At 40.2% G+C, this 17,811-nt stretch overlaps 1 protein-coding gene across 9 annotated transcripts in view; it reads left to right on the top strand.

Annotated features, from left to right (window-relative positions):
* The window catches only part of scn8ab (sodium channel, voltage gated, type VIII, alpha subunit b), a 44,037-nt gene that overhangs the window by 8,085 nt on the left and 18,141 nt on the right, over positions 1-17,811 (top strand). For 4 of the 9 annotated variants that reach the window (XM_034586207.1, XM_034586213.1, XM_034586209.1 and 1 more), the window contains exons 3-12: positions 4,837-4,955; positions 5,747-5,836; positions 5,928-6,056; positions 7,751-7,842; positions 11,236-11,457; positions 11,583-11,646; positions 12,494-12,635; positions 13,731-13,937; positions 14,020-14,301; positions 16,531-16,887. In XM_034586207.1, coding sequence (XP_034442098.1) covers positions 4,837-4,955; positions 5,747-5,836; positions 5,928-6,056; positions 7,751-7,842; positions 11,236-11,457; positions 11,583-11,646; positions 12,494-12,635; positions 13,731-13,937; positions 14,020-14,301; positions 16,531-16,887 — 1,704 coding nt within the window. Of the gene's footprint in view, positions 1-4,836; positions 4,956-5,746; positions 5,837-5,927; positions 6,057-7,377; positions 7,470-7,750; positions 7,843-11,235; positions 11,458-11,582; positions 11,647-12,493; positions 12,636-13,730; positions 13,938-14,019; positions 14,302-16,530; positions 16,888-17,811 lie in introns of all 9 variants that reach the window. The other 5 variants (XM_034586212.1, XM_034586214.1, XM_034586211.1 and 2 more) reach the window with 3 other exon arrangements.

Genomic DNA, 17,811 nt, shown 5'->3' on the forward strand with positions numbered 1-17,811 from the left:
ACCGTCAGCTGCAGGAAACCTGATCACAGCACTCATGCATCAAAGGGAGGAAGAGGGGGCAGTGGTGAGGTAGAGAAATGCAGCGTTGCAGTTCTTGTTTTCCCCTGTGATGGGGAGAGGACTGCCTGGGCTTTTCAAATGTCTGATGTGATTAGGCAATGTTAAAGGTGCTGTAGTCACACAGGAAGAGCAGGGCGGGATGGATGGATGGATGGATGGATGGATGGATGGATGGATGGAAGGAAGGCCTACTTGTGTTTTAGCTGCTGCGGCGTTTGTGTGTTATATATAATACAATGAAATAGTGTTAAGATGATTCAGCTTGAATAGGCTGTTGTACAACAGTATGGTGGAAAAAAGAAGTTTGAACAACGTTCAGGTTTTGACGATGCAAAAGCTTCATTCTCCTCCTGACGGTGGCATTTCGCATCTTGTATCTGGAGTGTGCAGAAAACCAGGCTGTTGTTTTCCGGCTCCTGCAGCTGTTAGGGAGTGCACCAGGGGAGCTCATGGCTAATGCAGAAGTCAAATCTGGATCTCGGCATGTAGCACTGCACATACCATTGCATTATGTCCCCATCCCACCATCTCTGTCTCTGTGTCTCTGACACGGCTCTGCTCCCCCTCCCCCCCCCCCACCCCCACCCCCCTTCCTTTCCGGCACTCTTTTTTTTCAGGGTGTAGTAAATTAGAGCGAGGGCCAGGCTTTAGTGCTCTGTCTGAGTCCTCAGTCTATGATGACACAGCATCCTCCTGTACTGAGGCTCAATGAGGAAGGGACGGGGTGGAGGGGGTTGAGTGTGCTTTCACTGCTAGAGCCAGGTTGGTGTAAAGAATGAGGGGTGGGGAAAGCAGGGTTTTGCAGCACAACATACAGGTCGAAAAAAAAGTGGTGATGATGCATTTATTTTCACTTAGTGTGGTGTAATTTGCAGGGACATTAGTTTGCAGTCTTTTAGGTGAGACATTAGTGAACATTTCTTACTGCAGAAGCTTATAAATTTATGTTTCAGGTACAGATATTAAACTAAAGCTACTGCTACTGAGTTTTTTTTTACAAATCATCAAAGTTTAACAGTAGACAACGGGGAAGTTTAGATATTTTTGCTTCTCTGTGAAATGCACTCAGTCCGAAACCAGGTGCTCATAACAGAACACGCTGAAATCCAGCTAATCTGTGTGTAACGTTGTCTATTGTTGTGCAAAGAGACGTTTAAATCCAAATATGATTTCATTTAAAATCATATGTTATGAAGGTCATTTACAGTCCTGCTGCCGGCTCTTGCTGGCTTTTTCAGGATTACCAACCCTAGATTTAACAACTGTTCATTCATTTATTGATTGTTGATAGTGTCTTTTTTAGTTCAACCAATAGTTAAAAAATCTACAATATTTAATTTGCAACCATATACAAAATCAGAGAAAAGACGGATTCTTCCTCATAAAAACATAATCTAATCTCTTAATCAACTAATTGTTATAACATTCATTATTGCAGTCTCCTAAAAGGTCTGCAGCTGAGAAAGACCAGATATAGAGTCAGTTACGTGCAGTATCAGACCTGTCAGGCTGGGGTCCTGCAAGGAGTATTAGGGGAAGAGAACCCCCCCCATGATTACACCCTGTTTACCTACTTACATCTCCCTCATCATCTCATTCTCAGTTTCTCTCTCTCTGCTGCTGCATGCCTCCCCAGTCCTCCCACCATCCATCTCAGGTTTGGCTCCCTCCCTCTCCTCTGCAGCTCTCTGGCTTTCTGTTCTGCATCACTCCCCCTCCACCCCCTCATCTCGCTCTCTCTCTCTCTCTCTCTCTTCGCCTCCCTCTGCTGCTGTCCCATACCCCTGCAAGCCCCTCTTCATATCAGCTGCTACACACACACACACACACACACACACACACACACACGCACGCACGCACGCACACGCACACGCACACACACGCACACACACGCACACACACACTGTCCTTGGAGCTGCATTCTGCCTCCAGATTTCTTGCATATGTGCCTTTTTCTTTAAAGCTCTGTGGAGAATTAGGAACATTTCTCCTGCTTTGCAGCAAATAAGGTTTGAAGCTCACTCTGCTGAGTTGTGTAGGTGTAGTTATAGTGAGGAGTGTAGCTGTGCATCTTTATGCACTGTGTGTGAAGGCCTTTAACATCCTTTGTGTGTTACATATAGAGTGTCTCGTGATCCATCAAGTCAATATGATTATATTTACGCAGTTCTTCAAAGTGAGCTACCCAAACATGGTCGATATGCAATCGAAATGTGGAAATTAAGACTTTGAATTCAAAGACGGTGAATGTATTGTCACCAATTCACTGTCTGTCAAACATTTTACATTGTGCCTCTGGGAAATGAATTAGTTTGGGGAAGTTATTTGTGGTGTTTATTGTGAAGAATGTATCAAGCAACAATATTATGTTTGAATTGTGTTCCTGTGGGTGTTTGATCATGTGATTGGAGTGAGTGGTTTTCTATACAACAGCAAAGATGCTGCTTACATCAATTACGTGGAGTTTTGAGTTCATCCAAATTACAATAAGCACGTACTGCCTGCAGCTCCTCATTAATCCAACTCACTGTAGCTTCCTCTTCTATTGTTCTGTTTAGTCATTCATATTTTTAGCAATATTACATCTTGTTTTAAGTTACTTTATTTACCTTATTATTAAAAAGTGTGCTGTGAAAATAGCCCATAACAATTGAGCAAATTCATGAAATTAGTATTTTATAAGATGAATCCATTGATCGATTGTGGTCAATCATTGTTGCAGACAATCAGTGAAGTCAATTGTTAGACATTTGCATTCCTTCTTGTAACTGTGTCAGGTTTCCATCAACACATTTTCTGTCTCCAAATTGACTCAAGTCATTGACTTTCTGATGCCTCTATGTTGTTAAATTGAGAATCTTTGGGGAAAATTGTGAATTTCCGTTTGGTGAAGAGGATGACCGACTTCAAAACCCAGACTCAATAGGCACAAAGCACACATATGCAGGAATGCAATGTCTTGATCTCTGAAGTTTTCAAAAGCCTTTACAAATCCACATAAGGAACTTCTGACGTATGTGGCTACCAGTATTTAGATATTAACCAGATTAAGACAATAATCGGAATAAGTGTGATGTAAACAGCATTTTTCTTATTAACTTTACACGAAAAAGAGCATACTCAGAATAAGCAATAATTAAATTAAGACATGTGGAGTATTCTGACCTTGGTCTCATTAGTCTCATTATGTATGTATATGTATGTATAGGTCTTAATCACATTATGACGTCCTGTTACAGTTATCAAGAAAATGATTTTCTCTGAGCGATAGGAAAACAGTGAGAGGATATTTCAAGTAGATGCTCTGTATGCAGAAAGAAACAAAGAGGGAAGGAGAGTGAGAGGAGTCCTCTGGTGGAGAGAATACATTTTGTCTTCCCCCACATTGTGGACGCTATTTTTACTTTAATTAGATTTCAGGACACCACTTGTCTCTGGACACTGATGGTCGCCTCAACAATTCTTCCTAGTGTTTCCCGTGGCGAGAACCGCAAACTCGTGGAGTGTGTATTTTTCTCGTTAGCTGATGTCATGTGCATACTAAAGACCAATTGGCTTTATTATAAGTGTGTTCTCTGCACCATCAAGTTGTCGTTCATCATTTGTCAGTTGTTATTGTTATCATTTATCAATGCTTACATGCACATAGTGCATATGTTTCGTTGTCAGTTCACAGAACATCAACATCTACTTAAACTGTCTATCACTTAAAGTTGAATGCAAAAGATCTAAATGCAATAGTGTGTGATGAGAGGATGGGGTGAGGAAGGACTCACTCACAGATTCTCATCCAAACCGCACATTTATCATCTGTCTGTGAACCAGCTTTTAACCGAGATGCCTTTAAAGAAATTGGGACTAACAGAGGTTGTGAATGTAAAGTAACCCACTTGTGTGTTTGTAAAATGCTTATACTTCTCATTCTGACCCTGCATTGTTTGTGTCCAAAATCGTGCACAAACATCCACAAGCGCCTATCGATGTGCACAAAGAAAACACGCTGCTGCCTCACCCCAGTGCACAGCCTCACTTGGCCCGGCGCTGTTTATGGGTGGGGAGTGGTTGTTGAGAGCCTGAGAGTCAGCAGATCTGCCCCTGATCGATGTCAGCATTTGCGGTTCTCTTCCAGTAAGAGCTTTAAACTTGGGGAGAAGAGAGTCATTTGGCCCGTGGAGAGGAGAGAGCTTCCCATGCGTGCGCCTGTCTGCTGCTCCTGAGGCGGCTCACGCAGCTACCGTAGTACTGGAAAGCACGCCGGGCCGAGGCAGAGGCTTGGTCTGATGCAACCAGGACAGAGGTGTTGACTGTGCTCATTAGTGACTGGCCCCACAGGAGGGAGCGGTGTCTGTGCCCTTGCTTCCTCTGACTTTGTGCCCTTGTGTAATCCTCTATCTTTTTACTACTGTGTTCCTCCTATGTGCTAGTTTAAGGTCAGAAGTTCTTTACTCACTGGGGTCTCTTTATGAAATGGATGAAGTGACAACGCCGCGAGGACTCAAATCAAAATGCTGCATTCTGATGAATTTCAGAATCACCTGTATTGTGAGAACCAGCTTTGTTATAGCTGAAACCAATGCAGCAGTGCCTCATGACTCAGAGGTGAGCTCAGGACTCACATCAGCCAATCAGCAGCCAAGTTACACTCATCTCTTCCTCTGGTTAAAATAAGGAGGCACAAAAGGTTTTCAGACCATCTAAGGAACCGTATGTGACATGTAATTGATTCTTTAAATGATCTAACTGTGTTTCTCTCTCTTTCTCTCTCTCTCTCCACAGACATTTATAGTCATAAACAAAGGGAAAACAATCTTCCGCTTCAGTGCCACGCCCTCTGTGTACATCTTAAACCCTTTTAATCTACTTAGGCGAATAGCTATTAAGATTTTGATACATTCATATCCTTTCAAGTGATCTATTTTCTATGTTTTACTGTGACTAAAAAAGATGTTGTGGTATTTACATATTGCTTGTTATTTTCTGTTTATATCGTGTCCAGTGAATAGTAAGTGAAGCCAATGCTCTGTCAGCACTAAGTCATTGTCTTCTCTCAGCCCTCTTCCTTAGGGCTTTACTTTAGTCTTCAATAGAGCTCGACCGACACAGATTCCTTTGGGGACCGATGCCGATATTAGGGTGTTAAACATTTCTGATATGATATATTGGCAGATAAACAATGGCGGGTCTTGGATTTTTCATTAAGGGGCCACAATTTACAAATAGAGGCCAAATATGTATTTCTGATGCAAAACATTTTTTTATATTTTGAAAATTGTCACATTATGTTCTTCAAAAAATCTTAGAAAACCTTGAAATTGTAATATTGATTGTTAGCAAGTGGATCCACCCCAGCAGATATATATAGTTAAATACTTGGGAATGATTCCTAAGATGTCCTTATGACACTGAAATGTAGTTGAAGTTTGACATTTTACAGTTCAACCATAAACGTTATTCCATAGATAAAAAGAAAACACAAATAGAACAGCATTGTTTATTCTAATTTTCATATCAGCAAACATAAACACTGTTACTGATACAGTATATCTGTGGCTCATATCGACCAATATCAGCCAACTGCTAAATTGGTCGGGCTCTAGTATTAGAATTTTGTTTTAGTTGTTGCTTTATTGGAATTGTTTTAAATGTCGGAGACACTGTTCAGACTTTCCTTAACTTGTCTTCTCACGTTATTCAGCATGATCATCATGTGTACGATTTTGACCAACTGTATATTCATGACATTTAGTGATCCTCCGGAGTGGTCTAAACAAGTAGAGTAAGTACACGTACATACTTCCTCCTCAGCTATCATGTGCTTGTTTCATGTGTCTGTCACTATTTACTGTCTTCTTTCTTTTTTTTTCAAGGTATACCTTCACGGGGATCTATACGTTTGAGTCACTCACAAAAATTGTGGCCCGAGGCTTCTGTATAGATGGGTTCACCTTTCTCCGAGACCCATGGAACTGGCTGGATTTCATGGTCATCTCAATGGCGTAAGTATTTAAACTCATTATTAGAATGTACATAGACGCCTATGGTCAAATGTAAAGAGCACTGCAGTCAGAGCAAGAAATGAACATGACAAATAAAAATATGACATTTAACATTTCATTTAGATTTAGAACAGATGAATCTCACATGCAAACAGAGCTTCCTCACTGCACAAAAACACATGCACTCCATTTAGGTGTGTTAACACCTGCTGGCTTATCAGACGCATCAGTGAAACAAAGTCATCATAAAACTGCTGTGACAGCTGTGCTCATACTAATATGGTGAATTAAATGATCTGCTGTCAGATGAGTCTGACGTCAAGATCACTCCCTCATTCACTCATTCACTTCTTCCTTATTATAGACAGGTAATTGCTTACTAGAAGGAGCAGGCAATCAAGGTTTTGTTCATTTTTGCATCTATTAAAAGTGCTGTGATGCATTGTGGGATTGTTTGTGGAAATCAGAGTACATGAACACTTATTTATTCTCAGAATTCAGAAGGCAATTAATCTTCTGACATTAGACATTTTAGTAATAGTCAGTTTGGTCAGTTTTGTGATTAACGTGTATATTTCATTATGGAGTGGGTATCATAACACAACCTTATGGTCAAATGTTTGCCATTTGATTTAATCTTCTAAGTACAACCTGCAGTGTGTTATCTGCAGTCAGCTGCAGTGGTTTTAACAGTGAAACACATGATGGTTCTATTTTATCAGAACAAAGACAAAGACAGAACTTAACAATCTTAGAGCTGCTGTGGGCAAATCTGGAGATATATACAATACATATGTGATATACAGCAACAAATATAAACGGTGAAGAGGCCACTCTGTCTAATCTCCACTCAGCAGTTGGGGGCAACTATAGACAAACTAATTTTTACCTTTGGCACAACTTTGTGAGCTCAGTCTCACAGTCACTGATTTGTCACATATATTTTGTCATAAGGTGACAATGCCTTGGCTTTCAAGTCTCTTATCCAAGTTTATTTCAATGCCAATATTTAGTTTGATGTCATCTTCTCTCTGGATATGAAGTTGATCCCCTCCTGCTGTTTGCAGATTATAGGCTATAAGTAAGTCCTCGTTATTACTTGCTATTAAGATCTTTGACATTTTGACCTGAGAACATTGAATTTAATAATTTGGGTAATGTTGCAAAAGCTTGGAAACAGAAATTGCCTACAGCACCTTGACTCCACATCCTTACATCATACCACCCTCATGATGCTCATTGAAATACTATGTAACTATCTATTCTTTCTTTCCTGTGTGTGGGACGGCTGCTGAGTAACTGTATCTGATCCACCTTGCAGGTATATAACAGAGTTTGTAAACCTAGGCAATGTGTCAGCTCTGCGTACGTTCAGGGTTCTGAGGGCTTTGAAAACAATTTCAGTTATCCCAGGTAAGACAGTCCAGGTGTTCTGTGTTTGCGGGCGGGCGATGTCACGGGGTTGATGTTGGGTGTGGTTTTGTTTCAGTCCTTCTCCTCTCCTCTTCCTCCTTCGCTCTCTTCCCACTGGTCGGACAGGCGCTCTCTCTCTCACCGTGGTGTCCCCTCCTGGTCTTCGATGGTGGTGCTGGTGTCGTGCTCGTGCGCGCTCATGCGTGCGTGTGTGCGTGTCGTTACTGTGTTTGTTGTGTGTCATGGGGTTCTGTATTGTGTGTCATCCTACCTTGTTGCAGATATGTAACAGAGTTTGTGGACCTTGGGAATGTCTCGGCGCTGAGAACGTTCAGGGTTCTCCGAGCATTGAAAACAATTTCTGTCATTCCAGGTGAGACTCCCATTTAAACACTAAGGCTGAGCTTACTTTAGCTGTTAGCCGTCTTTATTACTATCACTTTCATATTGTTATTCTTTTTTTATAGACTAAGTTTCAGAATTTCTACCTTTTTACTTTTGTTTTATGACGATCAAAAATGGTAGCAATACATTTTTGATAGGCTTAGCAGTCTATTGGTAGTGTGGGCTCACATGACCCATGGACAGCTGGTATGTTAGACAACAACTGTCTTTCTGTACATTTCTATTCAATGTAAAGCATTGCTATTATTAATGCTTTACATTGAATTAAAATATTATTTCCAAGGTGTTGACATACAGGGTTAAGTAAAACAAACATGATCATGAGAACTATTACAACTGGTTTGCATTCACCTTTATTTCATACACTGATCCAATTTGTCAGAGTTTATGACACTGCCTTCATATTTCTTAAGACTTTAAAATTTCCTAAGACTGCCAAGCCTAATGACAACACACTGATGCTGCATGAAGCTTTGAGACAGATGCTTTTACAAGTTTGGCTTTTAAGGGGCTTTTCTCCTGGATTTTTGTTTTTCTTTTAGTTGTAAAATGACTCTTTTCATTACTTCTTTTTCTTATATTTGAAGATCTTTCTCCATCCTGTGAGAGTAAGGGAAACATGATTAGATAAATATCATATATAAGCTAAATTCTGCTCATATATTAATAGGATTTATAGCCAACACAGTCAAATACGTGAATACATTCGCTTGAACATTAGATAAACTCAAAATGGTTGTGAAACAAGACACATAACTTAGACAGTTGTGTAGAAACTATGACGTCACTGTATGTCAGTGCATATACACATATGCTCACTCTCAATACATACTAGTACAGTACACTAGAGTAAAGTCACCCTCCAGCATGTAGTGCTCAGTTGTGCTCTTGGCTAAACCAGCCTGAGGGCTCGCCCAGCACTGACAGAGTGAGAGAAAGTGGCGACGGGATGGGAGCGGTCCTTCATGTTAAAGCAAAGTCCCCATCATGGTTCACAGACAAGTGATGCTGACGCAGAGTCACTTCCTTCAGCCTTGGCGTTTAAATGACCTGCATGCCACCTCTCATTGCCCCTCCCAACCGCCTACTCTTCCTCGCCTGTCCTCTCTTTCTCCTCCTCACCTCCCGCTCCCTCGACTGAGCCCAGTTCTGGCTGCTTGCTGTTTGTAAGGCTGCGTGTTTGTTTGATTTGTTGGATGCAGTAAAATTAATAACTGTGGTTATAGTCAGGGATGTTTCCACAGATGAACACAAGGGTTAAAGGGAAATCTTAATCTCATGATACAGTTTATCTTCTTCGGATGGATGCTACATGCAGCTGGAGTAATAATAATTTTGCAATTATATAAAGTCAACAACTTTCAATTTTATGAAAATGGTTCTTTCTGATGGAAACGTCCCGAATAGCTGCAGTGTCTGTTGTGGTCTTTGTTGTGGTGTTGTAAACAATTAACTTTTGTATTTTTACAGTGACATATAGGCTACTTTCTAAAAATAATATATTAATATCATGTTGAAAAATAGTTTTTTCTAAAATCGAGTGCTCGTGAGTTTGGAGTTACAACTTAGTGTCATCGGCTCAAATCTTCTTCTAAAACCTCTAGAAACTAGGTTTAAAATCCGTCTTGAATCATGATGAACGACCAACAACTAAATTTAAAGGTATAAGGAAAAGCTCATTTTTAAAACTAATAATTAAATAATTTTCTTTTTTAGGACTTTGTAGTTTGCAAACTACTCAAAAACTGTGATCAGATTTAAATTTAAAAAACATTCTGGTGAAACCTCGTCCATATCATGTTAAAAAAAAAGCAAAACAGAAAGCTCCCAAATGACACAACCAAAATCGTTGATATTTTCACGAGAAGATATATTTATGTGTAGGTCCCTTAGTCCTAGTGAATCTGATTGAGAAAATAGTTTAATGTTCCCTTAACCCACAGTATCTACTCTTAAAGAGTCAGTGTCAGTGATGATCTGATCTCTACTGTATGTGTTTGGTCTACTATTAATTGCATATATTAATTGCATATTTGCGCAATGTTCAATTAATGCCCCAAATATCACACAAACGGATTATGCAAGAAAACACACTAACACTATATGAGTCCCATTTTTAGCCCGATTCAGTCTCTCACCACATTCGACTCGGACTGTGAAACCATGCTGATGCAAAGTCCACTTTAAAACCAGGAAAACAAGAACAAGTTAAGTGAGGGATCGCTGACATGTGGGTTGGTGCATGTCAGTCAATGGTAAAACTGAAAACAGTCAAGTGGTGCTTACAAAAGAAATAAGAGAAAGAGAATTATATTTAGCAAATACTACTGTCGACTCGAGTAGTGCAATTGTCTAGCTTCTAAATTCTACCAATAATCTGCAACTCTCTTTTGATCCATCCAAAATTAATAAACTTTACTTTTATTCACAGAGAGATTTTTGACTTTCTAATGACACTAGCTATACAGTCATATTTCTTTGACTCTATTACAGTAATTATGAAAACATAAACACAAGACAGTAGTTTAATGGCATGGGAGCACTATGCATTTCAAAAAAGTAGTACTCGTGATTAGTAATATTAATCAAAGACCTATCAAAGTGAGCATGGCGAGAAACAATGGAAGTCAACAGCAAGAACATCAGCAAAGGAAAGAAGAGACAGTTTCTCCTTCCAGGAAACATGGAGATGCAGAACAACGTGTTTCTCTTCCTCCCAGCATGACAGCAGATATTAAGCCCTAAAGCGCACAAACACTCACACACACACACACACACAAACACACAGAGTTTTTTATAACCTTAAAGGACTGGCCGCACTGTTATTACCCAGAGCCTACATTATTTATGTTTAGATGGCACAAAATTCCAAATTTTTCGCAGGGTTTCTTCTCTCTACTGGGGGTTTATCGTGTTGTTTCGGTTCAATGGTGGTTTATGTAGCAATTACATAATTCTATAGAAATTAAAGAAAAAGGACTATAGTTTTTTGAGATACGATTTGATAGTTCGCGTTAAAATACGACCCAATATGATTGGATAAGACACATTATGATATGACATGATCAAAGCTGATTCATTACAACTACTTTGATCATCATCATTGTGACACTGTGAGACACTGCCTTTATTTTAGTCCACTGCTGTCATTTTTGTGTCATTTTATATAGTTCTGACTTGAGTCAGCTCCGAACTGCGGCTGTTAAACAAAACAGTTTTTGTAAATTTTCTTTGTATTGGTCTACCTCTGTGTGTGTGTGTGTGCGTGTGTATGTGAGTTTGCTGTTCTTATATATGTGCATTCGTGCACATTTGTGTGTGCGTGTTTGTGTACATGTGTTTATTGTACATTAATTGACAGGTCTGAAGACCATTGTGGGCGCTCTTGTCCAATCTGTGAAGAAGTTGTCCGACGTGATGATCCTGACAGTATTCTGTCTCGGAGTCTTCGCTTTGATTGGATTGCAGCTGTTCATGGGTAACCTGCGAAACAAATGTGTAAACTGGCCAATCAACATGACTGAGCAGTACCTGCCAAATGGCAGCAGGGGCTTTGACTGGGGCACATACGTCATGGATAAAAGTGAGAGATTACTTTCCCATTTAATTAAACTAGTTTCATATAACTACATAAATGTAGTTGTATATGCTTGTGTGCAATTACTTTCTCTTTGTATGGTTTTGTGTGTTCTCTTTACTTCCCCACAGAAAATTTCTACTTCCTCCACGGTCAGATTGATGCTCTAATATGTGGAAATAGTTCTGACTCAGGGTAAGTCAGTGCTCCTCTCACTATTTTCATGCCTCCATATGTATGGTCTGCAGGTGTCTAAAAAATGTCCGTTGGTCATTCAGATGTCTTGTGATGCACTTACACACAATATCAGTATGTTACCAGGGGTTTTCAATTTTTTCAACACCAGACAAACTCGCCCAAATGACCCAACTAAGGTTAATCAAGTTTCTTGTAAATCCATTCTTTAGTTTTTGCGTAATCCTGCTGACAATCAAACAAAACAACTGACAAACAAACAGTCCAATGGATAGAGTTGAAAACAGAAGTAAAAAAGAAAACCCCTAACTAGAATGGCCCTAAGTATGCGCCTGTTTTTTATGTCAACATCCATGAAAACAGTGACTATGATTTTTTGTGTATCCTGCTAACTAACAGACAAACAAAGGCAGATGATGTAGATTAAGTCATTAAAGAGGCCAATATTCAGGCGTGGAACTTTTTTTGCACATTTTGGCCTTTTCTGGCATTTCAAAAATAAAAATAATGACATTATACTGTATTTACTATATTGAGACTGTTTGCATAAACATACACATACGTAAGCAGTCAAACTTGCATAATTTATGGGCTACACTTTCTTGCTTTTGAAAGGGTAATGAAATATTAAGGTATGGCTTATCAATACCCTCCTACTATTACTGTACATGGCCTGTAAACATGACTGCACAAGCAAAATAACTACAAAGATAAAACACACTTAGGCCTATCAAGACTTTGTTCAATCTTATTTTCATGTTACTATTGGAACTTGTCAGAAATATATATCTGTCAGTGCTGAAATGACACACTTCAGTCATTTGTTAACATACTGTGCTCCTTTCAGAAATTGCCCAGAGGGATTTACATGTATGAAAGCCGGAGTGAACCCCAACTACGGCTACACCAGCTTTGACAGCTTCGGATGGGCTTTCCTCACCCTTTTTCGCCTCATGACCCAGGACTTCTGGGAAAATCTTTACATGCTGGTAAAGCTTGGTTTTCCTGAATTCTTATGTCTCTTCTCTTCAGTCTCAAATTGACATACAAATGTCCAGAGGAAGCAAAAAGCAAGGACTGACTTTGTTCACACTTTGACCTATATGGATGAAGCTTTGACCTTTCTTGCACCTGTTTTAGAAAAACCTCTCTACTCCTCCACAGCTACCCATAGATTTAAAACACTCGCTAAGCAGTACTAATGATTTTTGTCCTCACTTCATCATAAAAAATGTATACATCGTCACTCTAATACCTGAATGAATCAGCAAAAGTGCCTTCCAGCAGCTCCCCCCTCAGTTAATTTGCCCTCTGAATAAAAGCAAAGCAAGGGCAGCTGTTCAGACATTCTGTAGCCACAACTGTGCGACTAGCCACTAGAGTTATGTTCATATTTCATTTAGGGGGGAAATAATTGGGTCAATTGTATTGAATTAAAAAAAAATGTTTTATGAAATGACCTTTAGAACAGTCATATTCTCTGTCAAATGTGTTTTTAAGAGAATACTGAAACATTATCATATATTTTAATGTCTTCTTTAACACCTAACCCTAATCCTCTCTGCACACAACACTAGCATTTCATTACTCTTACAGACCTGCACCACCACAATAAATTCACTTCATTTTGGCCAAACACTGTTCTTCCCTCTCTCCTTCTCTTTGTATGTATCTGTGTGTGTGAGTGTACTTGTACTTATATCTTTGTGAGGACCATTTTGAGCATGTACCTTTTTGGACATTTTGGAAAGTAATGACGTTTTGGCTGGTCCTCACATTTTCAAAGGGCTGTTTGAATGTTAAGACTTTATTTTAGGGTAGAATTAGGTTTAGATAAGGGTTAGGATAATGCTTGGGGTCAGGTATTAACTGGATATGGAAGGACCAGCATTGCTGATGCAATGCACATACATACAATCTCTGAATAAATACAAAATTACTGTAGAGAAAAAGTCAGGTTTTACGGAGATGCATTGCATTTATTTTTCAGTTGAACAAATTTCTCTGTAAAACTAAAACGTCCGTGTTAAGTTGCTCTAAATCTCTGATTCATGCTCATTGATTTGTCTGTTTCTGTTTGTCAGACTCTGCGAGCTGCAGGGAAGACCTACATGATCTTCTTTGTGCTTGTCATCTTCGTGGGCTCCTTCTACCTGGTGAATCTCATCTTGGCTGTGGTGGCCATGGCTTATGAGGAGCAGAACCAGGCCACTATTGAGGAGGCGGAGCAAAAAGAGGCCGAATTCAAGGCAATGCTTGAGCAGCTGAAGAGGCAGCAGGAGGAAACACAGGTAGGTCTCGTTCTATCTAAATCATATACATTTACCCAATTTTCAAAATGTATGATTGTCATGTGCCACGTTCTTTCCTCAGGCGGCTGCCATGGCGACATCTGCAGGCACTGTGTCTGAGGCTGCGTTGGAGGATGAAGGAGGGGGGCACTTGTCCCGCAGCTCCTCTGAGGTTTCCAAGCTGAGCTCCAAGAGCGCCAAGGAACGTCGCAATCGCAAAAAGAAATGGCGTCAGAAAGAGCAAGATAAAGAGAAGGGAGACAGTGAAAAGGTTGTTAAGTCTGAGTCAGATGATGGGAGCAAGAAAAGCACCATTCGTTTCCCCGGAAGCCGGCTGGGGAGAAAGACATCCATCATGAACCAGGTAAAATTAGCAAGAAAAAACTATAAAGTAAATACAAAACGTTTGACTTAGCATGTGTAAATACAACTATCCCTGCTCTTGGACACCTTAATAGTGATGTTCCTGGAATCCTGGAGATGCTTCTTGTCTTTCAACATCATAGATCCTGTCCAGGTAACCAAGCTTAGCTTGTGTTCAGAAGGAAAATCGTCTAAATCCTCCCCTTGTCCTCCTCTCTTGAGCCAAACCCATCTTGAGGCTCTTTCTGCTGCTTCAGTAGTGTCGCCAATTGCTCTTATTCGCCTCTCTTTTTCCATGATTAGGATGTTATGAGTTTTAGAGATTGGGCTTTGAAACCCCTGAATTCAAGTTCTTATTTCCTTTCAAAGACTCCAAACATCCTGCCAAAAGGATGACCAGCTTCAGCAAGATCATTTGTTTGGTGGCTTCAGACCAGAGAATGATGTTTGGTCTCTCAGCTGTGATCAAAGTGTGCTGGGTGAACTTGAGCCCACCTCTCCACCATCTGCCAGTCCTTTGCATAGGCCAGGATTCCAGTGGAATTTCCCAGGCTCTGAAATAAATGATAGTATGCTTGAAGGGGCAGGCCTTTTTGCTTCAGTCTATATCCACACTCATAGGTTGGGAAATGATCTTCAAGATGTGGTCGTAAATCCAGCTCTATCGTCCCTCAGTCAGGTCATTGAGGCAGTAGCTCACAATATGTTCCAGGATTCCACTTTCCATGCAAAACTGTTTGTGACTGTACTTTGCAGTCATTTGTGGAGGTCTGACTGTTTGAGAAGCACATCATACACTGCCTGGATTAGGAATTTGATGCAGTGGCACAGCTTATCTCAGATCACCTGTCTTTTTAGAATGTATCTCCATTTTCAAAATGGCCAACTGTTGTATCATTGACACCAAATTGAAATTGTAAGTTGGGAAATATCCATGTCTGCTGTGATAAATCTATGACTCTACTTCCTGGAACACCTCTTGGTACTTTGCATTTCAACATTTCAGCTGTTCTCTTGTGCTTGGCAACTGGAATTTGTCCCTCAGAAATTTGAATGGCTGCTTTAGCTTGTTGTTATTTTGGTAAAGTGCAATCTTTGGAGGTAAGTGCTCACCAAAGGCCTCTGTGGTTTAGAATGACCTTTTGTACACCAGGAATGCCCACATGATAAGATGGATGTTGAGGCCCTAAATGGGCAGTCAAAAACCTGACCTGTGCTTTTTACTGGCCTCTCAGTTACGGTTGGAATCATGGGGCAGCCCAGCAGAACAACTACTCAATCTTTTGTTTCTTCTGTTTGAAAGTTTAGAATATAGCTGGTTTGAAGCTTATGTAGGTCTGTCTCAACGGCCTCTTGAGTCCCTGCAGCATTTAGCTACAGCCTGGTATGGGATCTGTAGTGGCTGTCAGGTCCTCCGTAAAACTCCACAAGCTTGTTCATCACCACAGAGAACAAGGTGTCATTGATGGTGCACCCAGTTATAATTTTGACCTTGATCTTGTACCAGAGTGGTGAAACAAATCCAGAGGCAAGTTCATTCTTAAGCTGTACTCAGCAATAACGTCTTTGGCTCTGCTGATGACATGGTTTTTGTTAAGTGAAACTGGACGAGCTTGTGCGGTATTGAGCTATAAGCATTCACCTGTGGCTCCCTGATAAGTTGCTACCTTACACTTCTTGGAATCTTAGCATTCTCAACTTGAAATTGGTGGTAAATATCCTCCTCCAAGCCTGCCAGTGTACTGCTGCACTCCTGTCCCAGCAGCTCCTAGGTGAAGTGGCGATGGTAATAGTAAAGGAAACCTCCCTTGAGTCACAGCTATTATGGCTCCTTATGCTGCATATGTGATGTCTCGAATGGCTCCTCTAGTCCTTTCTCACTCAACGCTCACAATGTTACACACTTTACTCACTGTTACACGCGTTGTGCTGCAGCTTTGCTGTCCAGCTGCATGATAAGGAAAATAATACATTTATAAAATCATTAGAACTTTAATTGTGTTTCATTTAAATTTTACAATATATTGCAATGATATAGTCATATTGTGTGTCAATTAGATAAGTTAAAATTGTATTTTACTTTGTTAAAAGATAATGAAATTTAAATTGTCATGTTTTCTGCCTTTATGTGACATATTTCATATTTGCTTAAGATTTACACGACAATCAACTTCTGTTGTGTGTAGTAACTCCTTCTTCTCTTTCTCTGCACCCATCTCTCTCACTTCAGTCACTACTGAGCATCCCAGGCTCGCCCTTTATGTCACGCCACAACAGCCGCAGCAGCATCTTCAGCTTCAAAGGCCGTTCCAAGGACATGGGCTCAGAGAACGAGTTTGCGGATGATGAGCATAGTACAGTTGAGGAGAGCGAAGACCGTCGGGGCTCCCTGTTTATCCCTTACCGCCGCAACAGCTATAGTGGTTACAGCCAAGGCTCATCGCGCATCCACCCACTGGCACCCCACTCTGGAGGGAAGAGGAACAGCACAGTGGACTGCAATGGCGTGGTGTCTCTCATAGGACCTGGGCCCGGCAGACGGCTTCTGCCTGAGGTGAAAATAGATAAGGCAGCCACTGATGACAGTGTAAGGACGTCCATGGGACACCAATACAGTATAGGCATGATGGTGGTGGCCCTGGTCTCTGCAGCTTTTCCTTCACAACCTCCTCCCCTTGACTCTTGTTCCTCTTTTCCCTAAACTCAGTAACTCCTTTCTCCTACCCGATATCCAAATTCTTATGCTCACACTTCAACCTTGACTCTAATTCCCTGTGTGTGCTGCTCCTTTTATAACAGCACTAAGCAGCTGAAACACTATCCACAAACTCACTGCCTCACTAGCATCATGATTATCTTTGATTAATATCTAATAATAATGCAATATGATTCCAACCTACCTTAACAATCCTGTCACTAGACTATTGACAGGAATAAATACTCACTATTTAGTTCTTTTTTCCATTCTTAATGACTTTCCATACTCATACTTCTTTCTATCTTTTTCTAATTTTTCTTTTCTTCTTTTACTTTAACTCCCTTCTTGCCTCCCTATCTTTCCTTCTTGTCCCAATTTATCCCCTTGCTCCTGAGCCCTTGGACGGTGCAGCAACAAATATTAAACTTTTTTTAAATTTCTATAACAATATTTCTCCTCATTGCAGCTAGCATGGTAGATCCCTCTTTAATCCTCAACCAATATACCTGCTTTTATCTTTTTTACCTCTTAAAATGTAGCATGGTGTAGCGGCAAATTATGTTTTATAGTTCCCTCTGTTTTTGACATGCATGCCAATGCATGCAATTTAGTGTTGCAGTTATCTTATAGAGTACACAATGGAGGGTTTGAAAAGTGCATTGTGAATTCTCAAATAAAAGCCAAAATAAGTTTTTATGTTAATCCAGTAACATGTATAAAAAATAAATAATGTAATTGTAATTTGAAAAATGTCTCATCTCAAATATTAGAATTTAGTGAAGACCTCACTAGTGGTAAATTAAGGCACCTCTT

The sequence above is a fragment of the Hippoglossus hippoglossus genome, chromosome 5 (assembly GCF_009819705.1).
Source record: "Hippoglossus hippoglossus isolate fHipHip1 chromosome 5, fHipHip1.pri, whole genome shotgun sequence".
Taxonomy (NCBI): domain Eukaryota; kingdom Metazoa; phylum Chordata; class Actinopteri; order Pleuronectiformes; family Pleuronectidae; genus Hippoglossus; species Hippoglossus hippoglossus.